The following is a 22,279-nucleotide window of genomic DNA, read 5'->3' as shown; positions in this document are numbered from 1 at the left end:
GTCCTCTTCCAAAGGTTGTATTTCCTACTTATATGCTCTCATATAAGCGATGAGTCCCAGAACGACTCCGCATTTCAAACGCTTTTGGGATGCACTCGTGGCTATCCCCTTAGTAGATAAGCAATGGGAACATTTAGGCAGAGATATAGTGAAATTCACCCGCTCCATGTACCTACGGGAGGCACACTATAAAATTATGTACGACTGGTACCTATACCCTAAAAACTTCACACGATTTTTGCCAGTTTGTCAGACAGGTGCTGGAGGGATCTTAGGGCTTTTTCAGGCATATATGGTGGGACTGCCCCTCCATACAACCATTCTGGAAGGAAATGTTGTCCCAAATTAAGCTTATCCTAGGTTATCTTATTCCTAGCTCCATACAACAGGTCTTGTTGGGGGTCCGTGACCCCAAGTTGAAACATCAAACACAGGGTGAGAAATCAGTGATGTGGCTTTGCTTGGGGGCAGCAAAAATGGCAATTGCCGCTGTGTGGAAAAAACAAGAGGCCCCATCCTTAACCCAATGGCATGCGAGACTGTGGAGGGTTTTGGCGTTGGAGCGCATGGCTGATGTAGTTGAGGACACGAGAAAAAGCTTTGATTACAATTGGTCCCGTTGGTAAGCTACTTATCGGAGGGGCTCCCCTTGATGGCATGCAGTCCCCGGCTTAGGGCCCTACACTTGTTCCTTATCTAATCACATCACAGTGATGGGATCACTGAACAGCGCGATGCGCACCCGAGTAGAGGCCCCGGTGACCCATTCCTCCTGCTCACGTTATTCTAATTTGCACCAGGACATCACAGTTTTGTTCGTTTTTAGGTATATTTAAGTTTCCTTTCTATGTTTTTATCAAGGCAGGGTTGATTGATGCTCAGCACCATGGGCCTGAACACAATACATTATAAGGATGCTGTGTACTATTTCACGATTCATTCGCCACGGACCTTGTGGAATAGCTGTAACCTTCATGAGCGAACTGTACACCCGGGCTGAATGTTTTTGTGACTGATGTTGCCTCTGTAAAGCCTTTTGCCGCACTCTCAGAAAGAAAATTTAAATAAACAGATTTTGCAATAAAAAGAGCATTCCCTTTCTAACCTCACGCTTCTGGTACAATCCCTTGGGCAGATATGTGGGTTGGCTAGGACTATAGGACAGGACCGAGACCACACTCATCTGCGTATACGCACCTCCCAGATTACAAGCGCTCACCATGACTAAGGTGATTGACATACTGCTTGACACACCTTCCACCCAGCACATTGTGGGCGGCGACTTTAACAACATCATTGACCCAGCGCAGGACCATACGGGGGGAGGAAAACAGCTCCACCTCCACTACAACACTTAGGCGACTCTCTACAAAGATGGGCCCAATAGACCCCTGGAGAGAGGTACACCTCCTAGATAGACAATTCTCCTACTCTGAGGCTCACAACACCCACTCTAGGTTCGATTACATATTTATCGCCAACGGGGAAATACGGGACATAAGGCGTGCAGAATACTTAGCTAGGGGTCTATTGGACCATTCCCCGCTCCTGGTAGAGGTAGGACTGAGAGACGGGAAGGGGACACGGGAAGGGGACTCATAATTTGAGCCCTTGGGACCTGAAAAATTCTAAAATAGCAAAGGGCATTAGGGCAGATATCGAAGTCTACTTTTTAGAAAACAAAGACTCGGTCTCATCCGGTGTGACAGTCTGGGAGGCATACAAGACAGTACTGCGAGACAGAGCCCAAAACCGTATAGCCTAGGAAAAGAAAGAGACAAAAACCTGGTTGAACTAGAACAGAAAATAAGTGAACTAGACTTGCCGGCCGCCCAAGGTGGTGACCCAGAGTTGACGGGTAGACTAGCAACCATACGATTGGAGTACAAAGATCAGGCCATGGATAACACCAAAAAACTGCACCTGGCGACTTTGCACCGACTCTACCAAGTTGGGGACAAGGCTGGGAAACTCCTCGCCTGGATTAGCAGGCAGGAGATTCAAGATAGCTGGGTATCAATCAAAGATAAGTTTATTTAGACCGTTTGGTCTTTAAACCACAGCACATACATTAACATTTAAAAGATTCTACACATAAAATATCGTATTCATCAGAACATAATATCCTTAAAACTTCATTCCTAGCAGTTTAAAAGACAATAAAATATAATTTTAGATTGCAACACACTTTCCTGCGCTTAATCCTCTAATACAGCAGGGAACTTATATACACCCTGCATATATTTCCCAATAGCCATCAGACAAAGGAATAATTTACGTAAATTTTAAAAGTTTTGACAATCCAATAAAATGTAAAAATATTGAATTTCATCCCTATCTTACACATACATTTTAACCATCTGGTTGAATTGGGCCGGATTTTATGGCACTATATATTACGACCGAATTAATACCGCCACTCAGAATCCATATTCATCCCCCAATAGCAGCAACTCTTTAACCCGATAAGCTTGAATTTGAATATGTAATTATGGTTAAATAAATATCAGTAAAATTCATAAAATACATTTGCAATTATGTACTTAAAAAAAAAAAAAAAAAAATACAATCCACGGCTCATTGCAATTCAGTTCAATGTATCTTTGTCTAGAACAATTTGCATATGCTAAGTGGGGAAGTCTATAAGGAGAGGAGGGATAGAGATAATAAACCCCCTTCAATCTGTCCCTCAAAAAGGTTTTTATACTTTTCATATAGTTGCCCAAGGCAATAGCTATATCAAGATTTTTCGTTTCTACTAGTAAAACTATTGCTTGGGCTCTTGACCTAATTCCATATTTTAAGAAGATCAGACGTAAAAACAATTTCCTCAATGCTAAAACTGCAAGACAATCTACCAATATATGCAAGATATCATTTTTAGTTCCAAGGCCACATTTATAGATTCCGTCGGCATTTGACATTTCAGCCTTTATTTTTCCCTCCATTAGCCACAGGTTCATTCCAATTCGTACTCCTAATAGTTCACACCTAAGCTCATAATTTGGCAAGGTGTCCAGGTATGGATACCATGATTCTTTTGTCCATGAATATTTTATCTCTTTTACTGATTTTTTCATAGTCAAGTATTACAGATCATTCTTTCTTGACTGTTCCTGACCTTGGAACCTAAGTGAGCCCTTAGTAAATTCTAGCTCCAGTGTGTGCTGAGTTAGACTCACGTTTAATGACTCCGCTATGATTGAGAGCTTCGTTTTTACCTCCCTTGCCCACTTTAAGCTACTGCTTCGGATCTCCTCTCTACACCATTGTGAGACCTTCTTAGATGGGTAAGGGAAGTGAAGGATCTTGACGGTGTCATGCAGTCCATGAAGGAAGGGGTCGCAAATGCTTTAGCTGAATATTATAGGGACCTGTATCGGACACGTACTTTCAAATCTCAGGCACAGATACATGATTACTTTAGCGGCCGTCTCCACACCAGGGCTAGGAGAGGAGGAAGCTAATGGTCTAGAGGAGGACCTGTCCTTGGCAGAAGTCCAAGCTGCAGTGGCGAAGCTTCGCCCTGGGAAGAGCCCTGGTAGCAACGGGAAACCCCCAGAATTCTATCGACACTGCACAACTATCCTGAGCCCCCATCTCCTCCGACTTTTTACAGATTCTTATGAGGAGGGTGTTCTTCCACCGGACCTACGAATGGCTACTATAGTGGTCATACACAAAGCGGGAAAGCCCCGTGACCAATGTGGCTACTACAGACCCATTTCCTTTTTGAACTCGGAAGTTAAGATCCTGGCCACCATTTTGGCGACGCGCCTGTTGGGATTGATCACGAATCTGATCCATGAGGATTAGTCTGGATTCATGCCAGGCAGATCTACCCGTCTAAATCTCAGGCGCACTCAACTGGCTCATGAAAGTGAGGCAAAGGGAGGACCCACAGTTGTTCTTATCACTGGATGCTGAGAAAGCGTTCAACGCCGTGGACTGGTCATTCCTGGGCAACCACTCTGGCCGAGTTCTGGTTTGGGCCTACTTTTGCGGCTGGGTGGCATTCCTATACAACCAACCAATGGCCACGGTGCGCGTCAACGGTCAGCACTTGATGCCATTCCCTATTGAGAGGGGGACATGACAAGGTTGTCTCCTTTCGCCTCTTCTTTTTGCACTCACCCTTGAGTCTTTGGCCTGTACTATCAGAATGCACCCTTCCATCCGAGGATTTGGTACTGCACTCACAGATTCGGGAGAAGAGAAAATTTCTCTCTATGCCGATGATATTCTGATGTGTATCTCCGAACCTGAAAGATCCATACCGGTTCTCTTTGCTGTGATCACTGACTATGGGAGCCACTTAGGCTATAAAGTCAACTGGAATAAGTCCACACTCTACACAAGTGGATTTCCCCCTACCTTGGGAGCTAAGAGTGGTACCACAGGGATTAAAATACTTGGGTATATTTGTTACTCCGTACCCAAAGTTGTGTAGGAAGGAAAACCTTGGAACAGTTGTGCATAACTTCAAGTCAGACGTGGAGAGATGGAAGGATCTCCCCCTCACCCTGCTTGGCTGGGCAGTCATCTTTAAAATGATCACCGTGCCCCAACTTCTATACGCACTGCAAAACTCGTATCATCCTTTACCCACAACTATCTTTGAGGAGATAGCAAGGACAATTCGACTCTTGCTGTGGCCGGGGGGTCACCCAAGAATATTGCTTCGGACGCTGCAACGCAACCCGTTCAATAGGGGGATCGCGCTTCCTGATATTGAGCCCTATTACTGGGCGTCCCACCTGGTGCCCATAAACTAGTGGACACAAACAGAGAACACCCAATATATCGCCTTGAAAGAGAGGAAATGCTGCCACACAGACATATGCATTATCTCTATGGGGGAAGGGGTAGTTTCTGGCTATTGCCCGCGACTCTGGTGACCCTGACAGCTTTGGAGAGGGCGACTAAGACTATGGGCTGGACAGGGAAGATTACGAAGAGCACACCGCTCTGGGAGGGAGCCCGGTTTCGGGAGTTACGTGGGCTTAAGGGATTTGGGGCCTGGGGCAACCTGGGGATCTCCACTGTGGGCAACATCCTTGAAAAAGGGAAACTCAAAACATGGGGAAAGCTCAAACAGGAATATGGCATGCACAACTCCCAATTCCTCAAATATGCGCAACTGCGCCATGCCTGGCAGGTGGAGGATCTCCCTTGCGAACGACTTCCAGAATACGCATCCCAAGAAGGCAGGCTTTTGCAGGAAGAGCTGACACACAAAGCGATTTCCTTCACATACAATATTATTAACAACAACATCCCTGACGGACTGGTGAGACTCCAGACACAGTGAGAGAGAGACGTAGGGCCTATGGAAGACAGAATGGGAGGCGGCGCTAATGCACCCCAGAGAAGTTGCCATAAAAGCGAGGCTTCGCCTCATCCAACTAAAGTTATTACACCAAATTTCCTACGATAGGGACAGGCTACATAAAATGGGTAGGGCAGATTCCCCATCCTGCCTGACCTATACAACGACCAGAGGCAACTTTTTCCATACGATATGGCTATGTCCCGTGATACAGTCATACTGGAAGCAGGTAGTTGAATTGTTAGGAGCGGTCTTGGGGGTGGTAATGCCGATGGACTGGAGATTTGTGATACTCAGGATACCAAACAATGTAGACATCACCGGAATGCAGTTAACTTTTGTCTCTCTGGGGTTGGTGGTCGCCAAAAGAGATATAGCTAGGAAATGGGGGGTTTCAGACGAGCCGACTATTAAGGATTGGACGAGGGGGATGGATATTTACATGATGGCTGAGCAAACCACATACCACAGTAGAGGGTGCACAAAACATTTTCACAAGATCTGGGGCCCCTGGAGAATATACTTTGAACTCGATAGAGATGACGACACGCAACAATACATTACACAGGCCACACACCATCCTGGCGACCTACAATTTGACCCACTCATTTTTATTCCCGGGCTCAAACTGGCAGTACAGTGTCAGAACAATAAGACTCCGGTGGCGATTTTTAATCTGCGCGAATTGAGAGGAGGTGGGAGATATGACACTGATGGTGAATACAATGTTTGTAATTGTTGGCTTTTGATTCCTGCCACTATGATATGTGATAACTCTATTGCGCTGCTATTTCAGTTGAAAAATAAAAATACATAAAAAATAAACATGGAACAACAATGCTCTTTTTGGGTCCAGACAGTGAAGTCGCTCCTCTTCCTGGGAGGGATGAGGTGGAGCGCAAAAAGTACGCAGAGGTATGGTTTGGCATTCGTGAAATGGAGTGACACTTTTGAAGAATGGTAGCTCTCATACGAAGCACCAGTTTGTCTGGGTAGATGTTAAGATAAGGAGGCTTAGATGACAAGGCCTAAAGCTCTCTGAGCCTCTCCGGGCAGATGTAAGAAAGGCTATCTTGATAGTAAGTAGCCTGAGTGGACAATTGTGCAGGGACTCTAACGAAGCACACATAAGGAAAGTGAGGATAAGGTTGAGGTCCCATTGGGGCATAACAAAAGAAAGTGGGAGGAAACACATGTTGCAAACCTTTCAAAAACCTATGTACAATAGGGGATTGGAAAAGGATAGGTTGTTAAGGCAACTGAAGAAAAGCTGACATAGCAGATAGGTTTATCTTCACAGTGCCCAGAGCATAGCCCTACTGGGCAAGGAAAAGAACAAACAGGAAAACCTGAGAAAAGGGTGCAGAAAGGGGATCAATGTGTCTTTCTGTACAACATAAAAATAATGAGGGCCAGAGGCCGACTTGCACACAGATCAAAAAATGTAGTTTGAATACTTGTTTCAACACTGTTAACAAGGTGTGCACGGTCTACACAGAATTTTTTGTTTCTGTACACCATGCCACAAATTTTGCTTAACGGCTGGTGTAAAACGTCTTGGTAGAGGGACGCCTGACTGGCAAGATACGTTACAGAATTCGGGAGGAAAGTTGAAAGCCGTCAACTGTTGCCGCTCAATCTCCACCGAAGAAGGTGGAGCGTTGACAGGTTCAGGTGGAGAACCCTCCCCTGCTTCTGCAACAGAAGATCCTCACAAAGGGGCAGTTGATCGGGGAACTAATAGCCATGCTCTACAGCTAGTGATACTAGACACTCTTTGTGCCCAATAAGAAGCCACAAGGATGACTTTGGACCAGTTGTTCCTGCTCTTCTTAGGAGCTCTGGGCAGGAGTGGTATTGGTGAACAGGAGGCCTGACTCTCAGAGTGAGAGCCGCCTTGAAAACTCCATCTCGCAGAACTGTTGACATTGCGCATTCTCACCGGTGGCAAATAGATCTAACCCAGGCCCTTCCTACTTCTGAAAGAGACCTTGCACTACCTCTGGATGGAGACATTATTCATGATCCGCTGGGCATCTTCAGTTGAGCTAGTCTACTCTGGTGTTCAGAGATCCCGCCAGATGTTCAACCACCAGGGATATGCCTTGATGTACCAGCCATGTCCAGAGATACAGGGTCTCCTGACAAAAGGTCAATGACATGACACCCACCCTGCTTGTTGCAGTACCACATGGCGAAGGTGCTGTCTGGGAACAATTACCCTAGCCTTCCCCAGATGGAGGGTAGAAAGGCTTTCAATGCCAAGCAGATTGCTTGGAGCTCCAACAGGTTGATTTGGAGTCCGAATTCCACCAGAGACCAGAGTCCTCTGACCTTTACCTCTCCCAGTTGGCTGCCCCATCCAAGGAGCTACGCATCTATCACTACTGTCAGATCTGGTTGGGGATGGGAGAGGGGTGTGCAGCTGACTCAATCGTGCTTCGTAAGCCACCACTGCAGGTCATTTACCGTTCCCTCCAAGATCTGGACCATATTGGAGAGATTCCCCTGATGCTGCACCCACTGGAACCCCAGATCCCACAGCAGAGCCTGTATATGCCAACAGGCATGTGTCACAGGAAGGATGCAGGAGGCCATGAGACTCAGCAACCTCAGAGTCAGTCTTACTAAAATCCAGGATAGATGCTGAAACATCGGTATCACAGCCTGAATATCCTGGACTTGCAGTTCGGAAGGTTAGGCCTGAAACTGCACTGTGTCCAGAACAGCTCAGATGAAAGAGAGCATCTGAGAGGGAGACTGATGTGGCTGTGGCACGTAGATAGTGAACCCCCGCGAATGCAAGAAGTCCACCATAGTCTGGAGGTGGGAGACAAAAGCCTGGGGTAAGCCTGCCTTCCACAGATAGTCGTCGAAATAGGGGGAAGACTGTGAGGCACTCCCACGTATTAGAATTGCGTGATGACCTTTGACTACCATTGATTTTATGTGTTTTATTTCCACTTTGCACTTGCATTTCGTGTCTCCTTAAAGCTGCAGAGTGGGAGTGTTTTCACAGAGTAGAACAACCTTGTCAGGAACGTGTGGGATGTGCATTTGAAGGCATGAGAGAGAGAAGTGTGTGGAATGTACTTCTCTGTCTCGGAGTGTAGTGTTATCCACAGTGGGGATCAAATGTGCATTATGTTACATATTGGGAAATGAAGTGTGTGATGTTATGGGCAGTGGTGCACAAATGTGCCTTGTTTTGTCCATTGGGAAGTTATGAAATGTTTGTAATTGGCTTTGACATGCCCTCATGCCATCTTGAATTCTAACTCTGTCTAGCTTGAGCTTTGCACACACAGGCACCCCCAGATCTCTCAAGTTGTTTAGGCTATTCACGTTCAAGATTGTTTCTGTACCTTTGGAGGAGTTTTGTATTTTCTCAAGCTTCACTAAGATAAGGGCCTGCAACATGTGGGAGGGGAGAAGAGTATGTTAGAGCTCCTTTGCCTTTGGAATGCTTGTGATTGTTTGGCCAACTGCAGTAATTTTCCTTGGCGCAGAGGTCGTCTGCTAGGAAATGTCTAGTGCATTGAGATTATAAAACTAGGGTTTGTTGACTTGGAATGCAGGATTTTGTTTGACCTTAATGAACGACTGACGCGTATTATTCAGTGTAGCAGTTCCCAGCTTGCTGAGTCTCTTGACCCAGGCTATGAATCCCCCAGTCAGGGGTGGGCTAAGATGCAGTTTTTGCAGCTAGTGATGTATTCTTTTTGTTTATTGACATTGTGATGTGTTTGTATTTGTGTGCACATTCAAGTTTCCAGTGATTATAATCATCATCTGATGTATTTAGTGTATTTCTCTTTATATTTTTTTCATGCTTTTCTTTTGATTCCTTGTGTCTGATTATTTGCATTTGACAGTGCCTATTTCTTGCAGTGAACATCCAGTAGTATCATTTTTATTCCTTGTATTTTAATCCATGCATTTAACAGTTGCATTTGCTTACTTGTGCGCAGATCGAAGATTGGACGAACGCCTCCGTTCTTCTTGCTCACCAGAAGGTAGTAGGAATAGCAACCACATTACCATTACCTAATCAAATTTTAAGTCAATTTCTGGCTTCCATAAAGTGACTGTATGCTCCTCATGCAATCAGGAGTGTATCTCTGGACCTACAGGCAAACTTTCAAGAAAAGAAGTGAAAGATATCGTTGCCAACTAGACTCTGAGATTGAAGGCACAAAATCCCAAGATGAAAACGGAGTTCCAAAGTCTTAGTCAGAAACTCAATAAAGTTCAAAGTAGGACTTTGCCACCAGAGAGTATTTAAACAAAGGGTTTGCAAAGCAAAACGCTGGTTTAAGTTGGAAGTCCTACTGATTGACCACTTTGTAACAAGGCTGAAGGTCTGTGACATCTAAAGGCATCCATATGAAAGCTAAATCCAGGGAAGTGATAGATCCCAGCTCACCAATTTCATTATGTTTATAATACAGAAGTAGACTGAGAATTTCCTATCACAAATGTTATTCTTGAAGTACCAAATCAGTATCATCTTGCACAATTTATGAATGTGGAACTGTGCAGAAACTGATGCTAACCCTTCAGTACATGTCAAATGGTAATCACAATTAGTCATTTTGTCGACTATCTGCAAGGCTTTGAGACTATAGCGCCATCAAATAAGTAAATTGCTCAAAATAAAAATTACCTGATCATGTGGTTGCCCATCCGTTTATAATGCTTTTAAAAATTTGCATACATGCCAACATTTTAAATCTATGTGAGCAAATAATAGGAATTCAATTATTTTTACAAAATAAGTCACATGAAGCAATGTTATTTCATTAGATTCTGATGACTTACCCAACTGTCTCTGTAGACATCAAAGACAACTAAATGAAAATAGAAAGGCTTAGTTTCAGATACTCTTATTTTGGGTGGAAAAAAAAAAAGCACACACAACATTAATTTAACTTTTCCATTCATTATAAGAACAACACATCACATCACAAGATAACAAAATATACAGGAATCCTAAATCACAATACTTGGAGATTAATATATCAAACTGAAGGGTGCCTTTCGAGGCGTATTTCATATACATGTAAGCAATCTAGTTAATAAAACTGTGGAATTGGCTAGTACGATTTACATAAACAAACCAAAACATTTGCTTTGATTTCAGTGTGGTTAACATAGAGCCTAATTAAAAAAGAAAATGCTACTTACCAGTATGCATTTGTTCTTGGCATGTAGAGCTGCAGAATATCATACTTTTGCATAGAGCGCCATCTGGTGTTGGGCTCGGATGCTTACACCTTGTTATTGTCTTGGAAGAAGTCTTTTGTAGTCACAAGATAGGTGACTCCCCCCTTGGACGATAGTGCGCATGGGCATTAACTCCATCCTTAGATTGTTTTTCACCATGATGGGAAATGATGGACTGTGTAAGGATCAGAAAGATGCCCATGTGAATGTATCTAAGTAAGATAACACTGGAACAGATACAGGTTCCGGGGAGGCGGGTGGGCGTATGATATTCTGCAGCTCAACATGCCAAGAACAGATGCATACTGGTAAGTACCATTTTCCGTTCGAGGCACATGAGCTGTAGAATTCATACTTCTGTATAGACTGTACAGCAGTGTCTCCCTTAGCGGTGGTCACCTGTACCTGTTGCAGTGGTTTGGAAAAGTGTTTTAACAACAGCCTGGCCTACAGAAGCCTGTTGCTTCACCTGCACGTCTACAAAATAGTGTTTGGTGAAGGTGTGTGTAGTAGACCATGTCGCTGCTTTCCAAATGTCTTCTAGGGAAATGTTCCCTAAGAATGCCATGGAAGCCCTTAGTTTGCATGTTGAATGCGCTCTAGGGGGAATTGTTAATGTGCGTTTTGCCTTCTGGTAGCATATTTGAATGCATTTGACTATCCACCTGGCAATTCCAGTTTTCGAGATGGGGTTTTCTGCATGAGGTGGAGAGAAAGCTACAAACAGTTGGTTTGTCCTTCTAAAAGGTTTAGTCCTGTCAATGTAATAAAGTAAAGCTCTTTTGACGTCAAGTGTGTGAAGAGATCTCTCTGCTATGGAATGTGGGTTTTGGAAAAACACTGGTAATTCTACAGACTGATTAAGATGGAAAGCAGAGATTACTTTGGGAAGGAATTTAGGATTCGTTCTAAGAACCACCTTGTTACGATGTATTTGTAAGAATGGTTTTTGTACGGTTAAAGCCTGGATCTCATTTACTCTCCTGAGAGAGGTGATTGCGAGAAGGAAAGCTACTTTCCATGTAAGGAACTGCAGTTCACATTTGTGTAAAGGCTCAAATGGGGGACCCATGAGCCTAGTAAGGACAATGTTTAGGTTCCACACCAGAGAGGGTGGGAGTGTGGGAGGAATAATCCTTTTAAGGCCTTCCATAAAGGCTTTGATAGCGGGTACTCTAAACAATGACAACTGTCTGTTTTGCAGGTATGCGGCAAGGGCAGCCAGATGTAATCTTATGCATGAGTATGCTAGATTACATCTTTGTAGATGGAGTAAATAGCAAATGATGTTCTGAATGGAAGCATCTAGCGGGTCAATTGTGTTGTTATTGCGGGGCGGGGCTTGGTCGGCTGCAAGATGGCCGCACTCTAAGTGGGGTCTGCCGGCCAAGCTTCAGAATCCGTCATTATCCTGCTGACATCTTCATCTTACCTGCACTCTGATTGAATTTTTCGACTCGGCGTTGCTGGAGGCGCAGATTGATCCCACTGCTGCTCCCCGGCTGTGTGCTGCAGCCAAGAAACAGCATCTGCGGACAGCGCTGGGCCTGCACATCGGGCCCTGCCGGGGCCGGCCCTTCTCCCTCCAGGGCCACGCTGGGCTCCTGGTGCTCCCCACTACCCGTGGGTTGTTGGCGGATGACGCGATGTGCCGCGGCTTGGGCGCCATTGTCTCCACCCACCCCCCCGGTCGCATCCCACAGCAGCCGCGGGGGCCCGGGCCCGGTTGTGGGAGCAGCGGACCCACGCGTCTCCCTGCCGGTGCGGCCCCAGATTGGTGCGCGCCCCCCTCAGCCTTCCCTCCTGCTCCGCTGAGCGGCCTACCTCCGCCGCTGCTCAACCTCGGACTTTGCTCCTCTTGCGGCCTGATGTGCCCGGACCCCACTGCTTTTGAATTTGGACACCCCCGCATGCTGTAAGCGGGTGCTGGACTCTGGGCTCACAACAGTGCCACCTCCTACACTGCTTGGGCGGGTGCTGGACATTGACGATAACTGCTGCGGCCTCGCGGGCCGATTCTGGCTCTGTAGCTGTGCCCTTCCCTAACCAATTGTGGTCTGCACACAAGGATCTCCACATAAAGCGCCTCTCTGCCCCTGCTGATGACTCCTGGAGCCTAACAAAATTCCGGGGTGGCGCTGGCCCTGAGACTCACCAGCTCTTCTTCTCTGCCTGCAACCTGGGGACCACTGCCGCACTAGTTTGATCTCACCGCGGTGTTCCCGGGCCGACTGTTGCCATCTGCTCCTCTCCGCGGCACCAGCTCCGTCCCCGCTCCGCACTGGACTGCCGCGGGGGCGGCATCTGTGGTGCTGTGTGGCTTCCTGTTCAGGAAATCCATGTCTCTGCCTCCTGTCCTAGCTCACCACCCATGGCCATGCGGGGTAGACCCTACGCTTGAGGATTGCCTGTCCTGTGTTGGTTGGGGCGCTCGCTGGCCTCCCTCATCCGCCCTCTGACTCAGCGGGATGTGGCGCTAGTGGGGCACTGATTATTCAGCCGCTTTGCTGCCTTCGCTGACCTCTGCACCTCATTTCATCCAAGTGCTCACCCCTCCTGCAGGCCTGCTGCAGCTGCCTCCCGCTTGGGGGTGCTTTATCCGACTCTCCTGTAAGCTCAACATCCACTGCAGGGAGTTGGCCCGTCCTCTGCACCTTTCGCTGCCACCTCTCCCAGCCACTTCACGGACTCCTCGCTCCTAGACGGTGCCTGCCATCCAGGGTCACCTACCATGGGGAAGACTGACCCAAAGCAGCCCAAAATCGCCTTCGACCTGCGTAGGTCCTCTCGCCAGGACGGCGCTAGTTCGGAGAGTGGTGGCCCTTCTACCACCATGGACGCGCCTCCCTCCCGTGACGACGATCTCAAAGCAATCATGCTTGATGTGAAGTCAACGGTCACTGGAATCGCGACCCAGTTGGACCAACTTTTCGCCCGCCTGGACTCAGTAAAGGCCCGTGTCGACTCCCACGACAACAGTCTTCTTCAAGTGGAGTCCAGGGTTTCTGACGCCGAGGACGCCGCCACTCAGGATCGTCAGAAACTGCTCCAGATGGACAAAATCCTAGCTGTCATCCGGGAGAAGGATGAGGACTTGGAAGCGCGTTCCCGTCGGTGCAATCTCCGCATTACGGGTCTTCCAGAATCCACCAATATCTCCCACATGGAAGACTTCGTGGAGCAGCTGGTCAGGAAACTCTTCGGAGATGTTATTTCCCCTGTGTTCATTGTTGAGCGTGCACATCGCTCCCTTGGCCCACGTCCTGGACTGCCTCCACGCCCCATTATTGCAAAACTCTTACATTTCAGGGATCGGGATGCCATTCTACGTGCGGCATGAGACAAGAGTAAAATCAATCATCAAGGTAACTCACTTTCATTCTATCCGGACTACACCCTTACTGTCCAAGCTGCCCGGCGTGAATTCCTTCCTGCTAAGCGGATTTTACAAAAATATTAAGTCTCTTATTCTCTGGTCTACCCGGCGAAATTGAAAGTCCATCAGGGCGCAAAAACGCTTTTCTTCCCTGATCCGAGAGAAGCCCTGGCATACGCCATGAAACTTGAAAAATCGGCACGTTCATCACCATCAAAATCTAAGCTAGATGCAGCTGATCGCCTTAGTGACAATGATTGAAGTGCTGTAATATGTTCGCTATTTCTTCCTGATTGATGTCTGTTACCACTTTAGCTTGGCCACCCTGCTTCACTGCAGGAGAGTATGCTTAGCCCTGCCATACCCCCACGGGATATTCCCTATGATGCTTTTCTCCCTTCTGCAGGTTGCGGGTCCCCGGGGTGGGTTGGGGTGGTGTCTCAGCCTAGTTGGGGGGTTGGTGTGGGTGTGGGGGTGGGGGGGTCCTTCGGTTGTTTTTTTCTGGGTTTTTTGGGGTGGGAGGTGAGATGTGGTCCGGTCGACTTTGCTTGTTTGGCTATTGCCATGTGCATCCCCTGCCCTCTCATGATACCGCTACACTGTTTGGGGTAGGGGTGGGGGGGTGTTCGGTCCTGCTCTTCAGTTTGGGTCGTTAGTATTGTTGTTATGCTGCACAGCATCGTTTCACACATCCATCACTATGGGTCTCTGCTCGACAGCACATCCACTCGGACAGACACTGCCCTTCTCCTTCTGCCTCTTGCACTGCATCTAGGCGACTTCACTCTACGTCAGGCTTCCCTGCGCATTAGGCTGCCGCTCTCTCCCACTGGGCCTCGCGGGAGGCCCGCGTCATTCCGTGTTTTCATCCCCCTCGGCTTCACAGCGCCCCCCATGTATCGCCCTGCACTCTCCCCACGCGCCCCGCTGCCTCTGCCTCCACATCATCAGGTGCCATGACTGACACGGTCTGCTGGACCTGGAATATCCGAGGCCTAAACGACCATCGGAAGGCCAGGCTCATTCATTCTCATCTGCAACGCCACATAGTGGATATTTGTCTCTTACAGGAGACTCACCTGCTGCCTGGGAACGCCTCCTGGATCCAGTCAAGATATTGGGGGGAATCCCACTCCTTTCTATTCCTCATACTCACAGGGTGTGACAATACTTCTTCGCAGAGGTCTCCCATGGCAGACTTCTCAGGTCCTTACGGATCCAGACGGCAGGTACGTCATCCTTCTGGGCTCTCTTTCTTCTCACCCTACAATCATCGCCGCAGTGTACGGCCCCAATCAGGACGACCCCGAATTCTTCACCAATGTTTGGCACCGCATTTCTTCCCTCGGTCCGGCGGCTATTCTTTGGGGTGGTGACTTCAATGTCGCCTTAACGGCGGCATTGGACCGCTCCGGTCCCCAGTCGTCCCACCCGCGGGCTGCGGTCCTCCTTCACTCCCTCCTGGAGGAAAATTCCTTATATGACACTTGGCGCCACCACTGGCCTGCGTCCCGAGAGGGAACTTGCGTCTCGGGGACTCTGGGCTGTTGGTCTCGCATCGATCTTTGGATAACCTCTACGGACGTTCTCACTTGGGTCTCCTCCGCCACCCATATGGCTCGTACATTCTCCGACCACTCGCCTGTGCAGATACTTGTTCGCTTCCCATACCTTCCGCAGAGGGCCTTTACTTGGCGGCTCCCCTCAAAGGCCCTCTGGGACACCGTTTTTTACGCCCACATCCACACCGCCATCACCGACTATTTCGAGTTAAACGCCGGCTCAGTTGATTCTGCCTCTAATTTATGTGAGGGTTTCAAAGTCGTGATTCGCGGAGAGTGCATCTCCAAACAGGCCGGTGTGTCCTCCGCTCTATCCGGTCGTCGATGGCCAAACTGGAGTCCGAAATCAAGGCGTTAGATGCCGCTCAGGCGACTCACGCCGGGTCAGAGACTCTTGCTCGATTGCGTGAAAAACATATTGAATTTGCCGAGGAGGCCAACCGTGAACTCTCGTTTCTTGGCCGGGAGGCGCACGCGTGTCGTTTCGACGAGGGAGACCGGCCGGGGAAGACCCTCGCGAACCTTTTACGCCCTCCCCGGGCCTCGTCTTATGTAGCAGCGCTCCAGGATGGCGGCCCCTCCAGGACCACTGACCATGGTGAGATCCAATCTTGTTTCATGGCTTACTACTCTCAGCTATACTCAGCGAGTCCCCCTCCCACACGCGAAGCGTGTGACCAATACTTCAAAACTATTTCGTTGGTTTGGCTGGAGGACTATCATCGTGAATATCTCGATGTGCCCTTCACCAAAGAGGAGATACTGGCCGCCATTAACGGTTTACCCGGCGATAAGACCCTCGGTTTGGACGGCCTTCCCGCCTCTTTCTATAAAACATTTGCTAGGCTTCTTGAGCCCCACTTGGCTGCCATGTACTATGAGGCCTTCGATGGCGGTCTCTTCCCGCAGTCGCTTCGAGAAGCCATGATTACACTGCTCCTCAATCCGGACAAGCCAGCGGACCAACGTGATTCTTACCGCCCACTTTCCCTTATTAATATTGATGATAAAATCTTTGCTAAGCTGCTGGCGGCTCGCCTCCTCTCCCTTATGCCACTCATCGCCCTCCCCGACCAATCAGGCTTTATTCCGGGCCGGGCCACCTCGCACAACCTCAGAACCATTTTTTCAGACCTACACCAAATTAATCCTGGACTGCCAGCCGTGGCTACCCTTCTGGACGCCACCAAGGCATTTGATACCCTGGAGTGGCCCTTTCTCTTTGTTCTGCTGCCGCGCTTGAGCTTCAGCGACAAGTTCATACGCAAGATCTCCCTCCTCTATACTCGCCCATCCGCGCGTCTTCGGATAAATGGCCAGATATCGGAGCCCATACACATCGGGCAAGGCACCCGTCAGGGGTGCCCTCTGTCCCCTATGTTATTTGCTATCGCGGCCAGACTCAGGCAGCACCATACACTAAAGGGAATCGGCTTCTCGCCGCGCTTCCTGCTCGTCTCCTTGTACGCCGACGACATCACCTTGTATGTTCGGCACCCCCAGGACAACCTTAGCCCTCTCGTGCGGGAAATCATACGCTTCGGCGGCCTGTCTGGTATTCAGGTCAACTGGGGTAAATCGGTCCTGTTCCCTCTCACCGACGCCACCAGCCCCTACATGACTGACTTCCCTTTCGTCTGGGCCTCGGGTCCCACCCGCTATCTGGCTGAGCAGGGACATGGATGACTTCTGGAGGGCCAATTTTGGGTCTGCGGTGGACTGGCTGGAGAACAAAATACCCCATTGGAATAGGCTCCCTCTGTCCCTCGCTGGCCGTATTGCCATAGCCAAGATGGTGGTTCTCCCGACATTTTTATATCTTTTTCTCAATATCCCTATTCCCCTCACTGCTCATTTCTTTTGTAAACTGCGCTCTCTGCTTATTTAGCTAGTCTGGGCTGGCAAACAGCCTCGGATTTCATATGAGATCCTCACTCTACCGATGGCGGCGGGCGGTATGGGTGCATCGGACCTCAAACTTTACGCCCTTAATGCCCAGGCCAGCTTCTTATATTTCTGGATACATCCTTCTCTGTATCATCCCCACACCGCGGTTGAGGCTGACATAGCGAAGCCCTGGCCGCTGACTACCGCACTGTTCGCCCCGGCGATCTGGCCGCGTAACGAAGTGGACACAGGTGAGACGCTGCGATGGGCCTGGTCCGGCCTGCATCGTATGTCCGGTGCTCCACTGCTGTCGGCCGGCGCCATGCCGCTTGTGCGCCATCCCTCCTCCCACCGCTACAACAAATGGGCATGGCTAGACATGCCTCTCGTCTGGGGCTGCGTACTCTGGCAGATCTCTACCCGGGTGACATCTTCTACTCTCCACTGGAGGCGGCGGGGCAGTTAGATACACTACTTTTCTACCAGCTGCGTGCGATCTGCAGGGAGCTACACCCGACATCCCCCCAACCCCTGCCGTCGATGTCCTCCCTTGATTTTTTTTTTACACATCTTCGTTCCCCCGCAAGCTGGTGACCAAACTCTACGCCCTTACGCTAGCGTCCACCCCCATCTCCTCTGAGCGTGCGCGTCTGGCCTGGGGCGAGGATCTGGGTATGGACATTGCCCAGACGGACTGGCTCTATTGCTGCAACCAGACAAAGAAACTATCGCTCAATTACCGGCTCCGCCTAATACACTTCAAGTACCTCCATAGGCTGTACCGCACCACGGCACAGCACCATAAACTAGTGCTCGCCCCTGCTGATCGCTGCATGCGCTGCGCTGCCTCTGCCGTGGACTTCATTCACCTGGCCTGGCTGTGCCCCAAGGTTTCGGAGTTCTGGCTGGCGGTGTGCGCCGCCATCTCCTAGATCACCTCCACCATAGTGCGACCTGACCCGCCACTATGCCTCCTGGGCTTTGTTAAATTTTTCCCGGACCTGTCCCGACGGCTGACCGCCATGTTACTAGTCCTCGCTAGGCATAGGGTAGCCATGTGCTGGGGCCGCCGGCCGGCACCCCAATTCTCCCAGTGGCTGGGGGATGCGGCGTGCTGCCAGACCTTGCTGTCCGAATTTTGGGATTTAATGCCTGCGCGCTCCTGCCCAGTAGATATATGGGGCCCTCTGGTAGCTTACCTTAGCACTCGCACCTCTCCTGGCCCGTTGCCTCTACCGCGCTACCCGCCGGCTCTTAGTCCGCGGCAGCCACCAGTGCTGGCCAGAGACTGCCCCCTCCCACCCTGGAGTCATCTCCCTGGGCAGTGTCTGCTTCGATCTCTCCAGTGGTTCTCCCCCTCCCCCGCCTGAGCAACGGACTTCTACTCCTCCGTCAGTTGGGCCGCTCCTGTCCGGACTTGTGACTGTCTGTACTCATTAGACTGTGCTGACGTGATTCATGCCTTGCTGTACCAGATGCGCTTATTTGATGCTTCCATATGTGCTGTAGATGCCGATTATATCAATAAAGGTTTTTCTTAAACTCAAAAATAAATACATTTTGTTGTTATTGCAGTAAATGACGAATCGTTTCCATTTGGCTGCATAGCAAGCTCTAGTAGTAGGGTGTCTGGCTTCTTTGATAATGTTCATACAGTCCGGTGGAAGGTTAAGGTAACCAAACTCTAGGACTCCAGGAGCCAGATTGCTAGATTCAGTTGTGCTGGATCTGGGTGCCTTATGTCTCCATGGTTCTGCATCAGCAGCTTTGGGGAGAAACGTAGTTTTTGGTGCGTAACTACTGAGAGTTCGAGGAGTGTTGTGAACCATGGCTGCCGTGCCCATGTGGGAGCAACTAGGATCATCTTGAGAGACTGTTGCTTGAGTTTGCGTACTACTAGTGGAATAAGTGGGATTGGCGGAAAAGCGTACGCAAATCTGCCTGACCAGTTGATCCATATCGCATTGCCCTTGGACAGCGGTTGTGGAAACCTGGCGGCGAAGGTTGGGCATTTTGCATTTGCGGCGAACAGATCTATGTCTGGGTGGCCCCACATCTGGAAAAATGGTTTAAGAACTTGAGGATGAAGTTCCCATTCGTGTATCTGCTGTGTCTGACGACTTAGCAGATCCGCAATCTGATTGTGCACTCCTGGAAGATGTTCTGCCAGAAGATATATGTTTTGCGGAATGGCCAATCACCATATGCTTGATGAGACAGCTGCAAAGAATGTGTTCCTCCTTGTTTCTGTATGTAATACATTGCTGTCATATTGTTTGTGCGGACCAGGACAGTCTTGTTGAGGAGATGTGCTTGGAATGAGTTTAACACTAGAAATATTGCCAGTAATTCTAAGTGATTTATGTGGAGCACTTTTTGTGTGGTTTAGGAGATAGGCTCCCCAGCCGGTGAGTGATGCATTCGCTGGTAGCACTATCTGTGGAACTGGCTCTAGGAACGGCTGCCCTCTTGAAAGGTTCTGTGTGTTCCACCACTGCAGAGAGCGATGTGTGAGGCTGTCCACCAACACCAGATCCTTAAGTTAACCTTGAGCCGGATTCCACTGACGTGCTAAGCATTCTTGTAAGGGGCGCATCTGAAGTCTTGCGTGAGGTACTATGAAAATGCAGGAGTCTGTCTTTTTTCATTTTCTCAAAGGCTGTGTCTACAGCTGGGCCAAAAAGTTGTTCCTGATTGAACGACTGATTGATGATAGTAGTCTGTACTTCTTGTTTGAACCCAGAAATGCGCAACCATGCATGCCTTCATAATAACACACTAGTGTTGATTGATCTAGATGCAGTGTCTGCTGCATCGAGGGCACATTTAATGGATGCGTTTGTGATTAACTTGCCCGCCTGAATCTAATTATTGGCTTTGGCCTTGTATTGGTCAGGCAAATTCTGCATTAGGCCCTCAAGCTCATCGTAGTGAGCCCTATCGTATCTGGCAAGTAATGCTTGTGCATTAGCTATCCTCCAGTGATTAGCTGCCTGGGAGGCAACTCGTTTCCCTGAAGCGTCTAGTAACTTAGACTCTTTGTCTGGAGGTGGAGCATCACCTGAGGTCTGAGAGTTGGCACGATTCCTAGCATTGGTCACTACCAGGCAATCTAAGGGGAGTTGGCCCTTAATGTAGGTGGGATCATTAGGGGCGGGTTTATATTTTTTATCAATTGGAGGATTGAAAATCCTGGTTCTGACAGGGTCTTTGAAAACGTCTGGAGCGTGTTTAATGACACCTTTCAGCATGGGTAATGTTTGTACTGTTCTTTGTGTCTGTGAAAAGGTGTCTACCAGGACATCTTCCTCTGTGGGTTCTGAATGCATCTGAACGCAATGATATTGGGCAGCCGTATCAATGAGCTGTCAAAAACCAATGTTGTCATCTGAGGGAGATGGCCTTGTTCGATATGCATCTGGATCAGGAATATCTGGAGGATCTACAGGGTCACTGTAGTCGTCCCATGCGTCCTGCGGTATGGTAGTGTCATCATCAGGATCATTGAAAGGGTCATTATGTCCACCCCCAACCACTAGGTCATCATCATCCTGTGATGGTGGCGAGTAGGAAGGAAGTATGGGAGACTTTGGAGGAGTGAAAGGGTTAGTAGAAAGAACAGGAGAAGAGGGTCTTAATGGTGAAGTTGCAGTCTTTTTTCTTCACTGGCACCTCAGGAGTGTGTGGGGTGTCCAATTCCCTCTAGTTCTTCGAGATACTGAGAATATGGCCTGTTTTAGGGTCCACATGCAGTATTTTCTGTTTCAGAGAGATGGGATCTGGTAGAAACAGTTCTTCCTCGTTGGCGTTTGCTTTCGGCACCGATTTTTTTCAGTTCCGAACGCGGTTTAGATTTCTGCTCTGGAACCTTAGAAGGGGTTTTTGGGTCCTTCGTCTTTGGTGTCGAGTCCGAAATATTTTTCGGATCCGAAGGTTGTTCAGGTTTCTTTGTGTCTGAGGCCTTTTGTTCTCTCGGTGCCGAGGTGCTTGGTGCCGAGGCCTTTTTGGAGACAGCAGGAGTTGAATGTGTTCCCGATTTCGGCACAGACGGTGTTTTAGGGGCACCGACGTGGGGCTTCCTTGGTCCCAAGCTTCTGGAAGGCTTCTCCTTTGTCTTCTGAGCCAGGCCCGGAGGCAGGGCTTCTGAAGTTTTCTTTCGCTCGCGACTAAGGCCTTCAGGCGAAGTCTTGACCGGAGCCTTCCTGTTTTTCGGGTGGGGTTGGGGTAGGGGCAGTTGTACTCACTCGTTGACTTGGAGTGATGTGGTCATCGGAGCCGGAGTCGTCGAATACGAGGTCAAGATCCTCCGAATCCTCTGCCTCTGGAACGTCGGGCCTTCATCGAAGATGTCTTCTGGCACTGGTGCAGCCTGTTGCGCCATAACGTGTCGTCGAGCCCAGCGATCACAGATAGTCTTCTTGGACCGAAAAGAGGCGCAGGTTTGGAAATCTTTTTCTTTGTTTTGGGGCGAGAGACAAAGGCTGCAGACCTTGTGTTTGTCGCTGTGTGGGAATTTAGCTCCACACTGGGGGCATTTTTTGAATGGAGTCCTTTCCATTAGCCGTAGGCCCGAAAGGCATCGATAGGCCCAGCGGCCCGCGTTGACGACCGGAATCGAGTATATAAGTTAGTGCGTCGAAAGGCATGCAAACTAAAACAATACAGTCGAACTTGAGATGGTTTGCGCGTCGAAAAAGGTTTGGAAAACACGGTACCGAACCGGAGCACTGAAGTTGCATTCGAACCCGATGGCGGAAAAAAACAAATCTGAGGATGGAGTCGATGCCCGGGCGCACTATCGTCCAAGGGAGGAGTCACCTATCTCGTGACTACAAAAGACTTCTTCCAAGACAACAAAAAGGTGCAAGCATCCGAACCCAACACCAGATGGCGATCTAT

The 22,279-nt window shown here is 48.9% G+C and overlaps 1 protein-coding gene across 1 annotated transcript in view; it reads right to left on the bottom strand.

Annotated features, from left to right (window-relative positions):
* The window catches only part of CDC123 (cell division cycle 123), a 424,883-nt gene that overhangs the window by 50,272 nt on the left and 352,332 nt on the right, over positions 1-22,279 (bottom strand). Inside the window, exon 10 of the mRNA XM_085652872.1 lies at positions 10,151-10,179. Coding sequence (XP_085508998.1) covers positions 10,151-10,179 — 29 coding nt within the window. The remainder of the gene's footprint in view (positions 1-10,150; positions 10,180-22,279) is intronic.

The sequence above is a fragment of the Triturus cristatus genome, chromosome 4_1, assembly GCF_964204655.1.
Source record: "Triturus cristatus chromosome 4_1, aTriCri1.1, whole genome shotgun sequence".
Classification (NCBI taxonomy): domain Eukaryota; kingdom Metazoa; phylum Chordata; class Amphibia; order Caudata; family Salamandridae; genus Triturus; species Triturus cristatus.
Note: the sequence above shows the minus strand (reverse complement) of the source record. Positions and strands in the feature narration are given on the sequence as shown.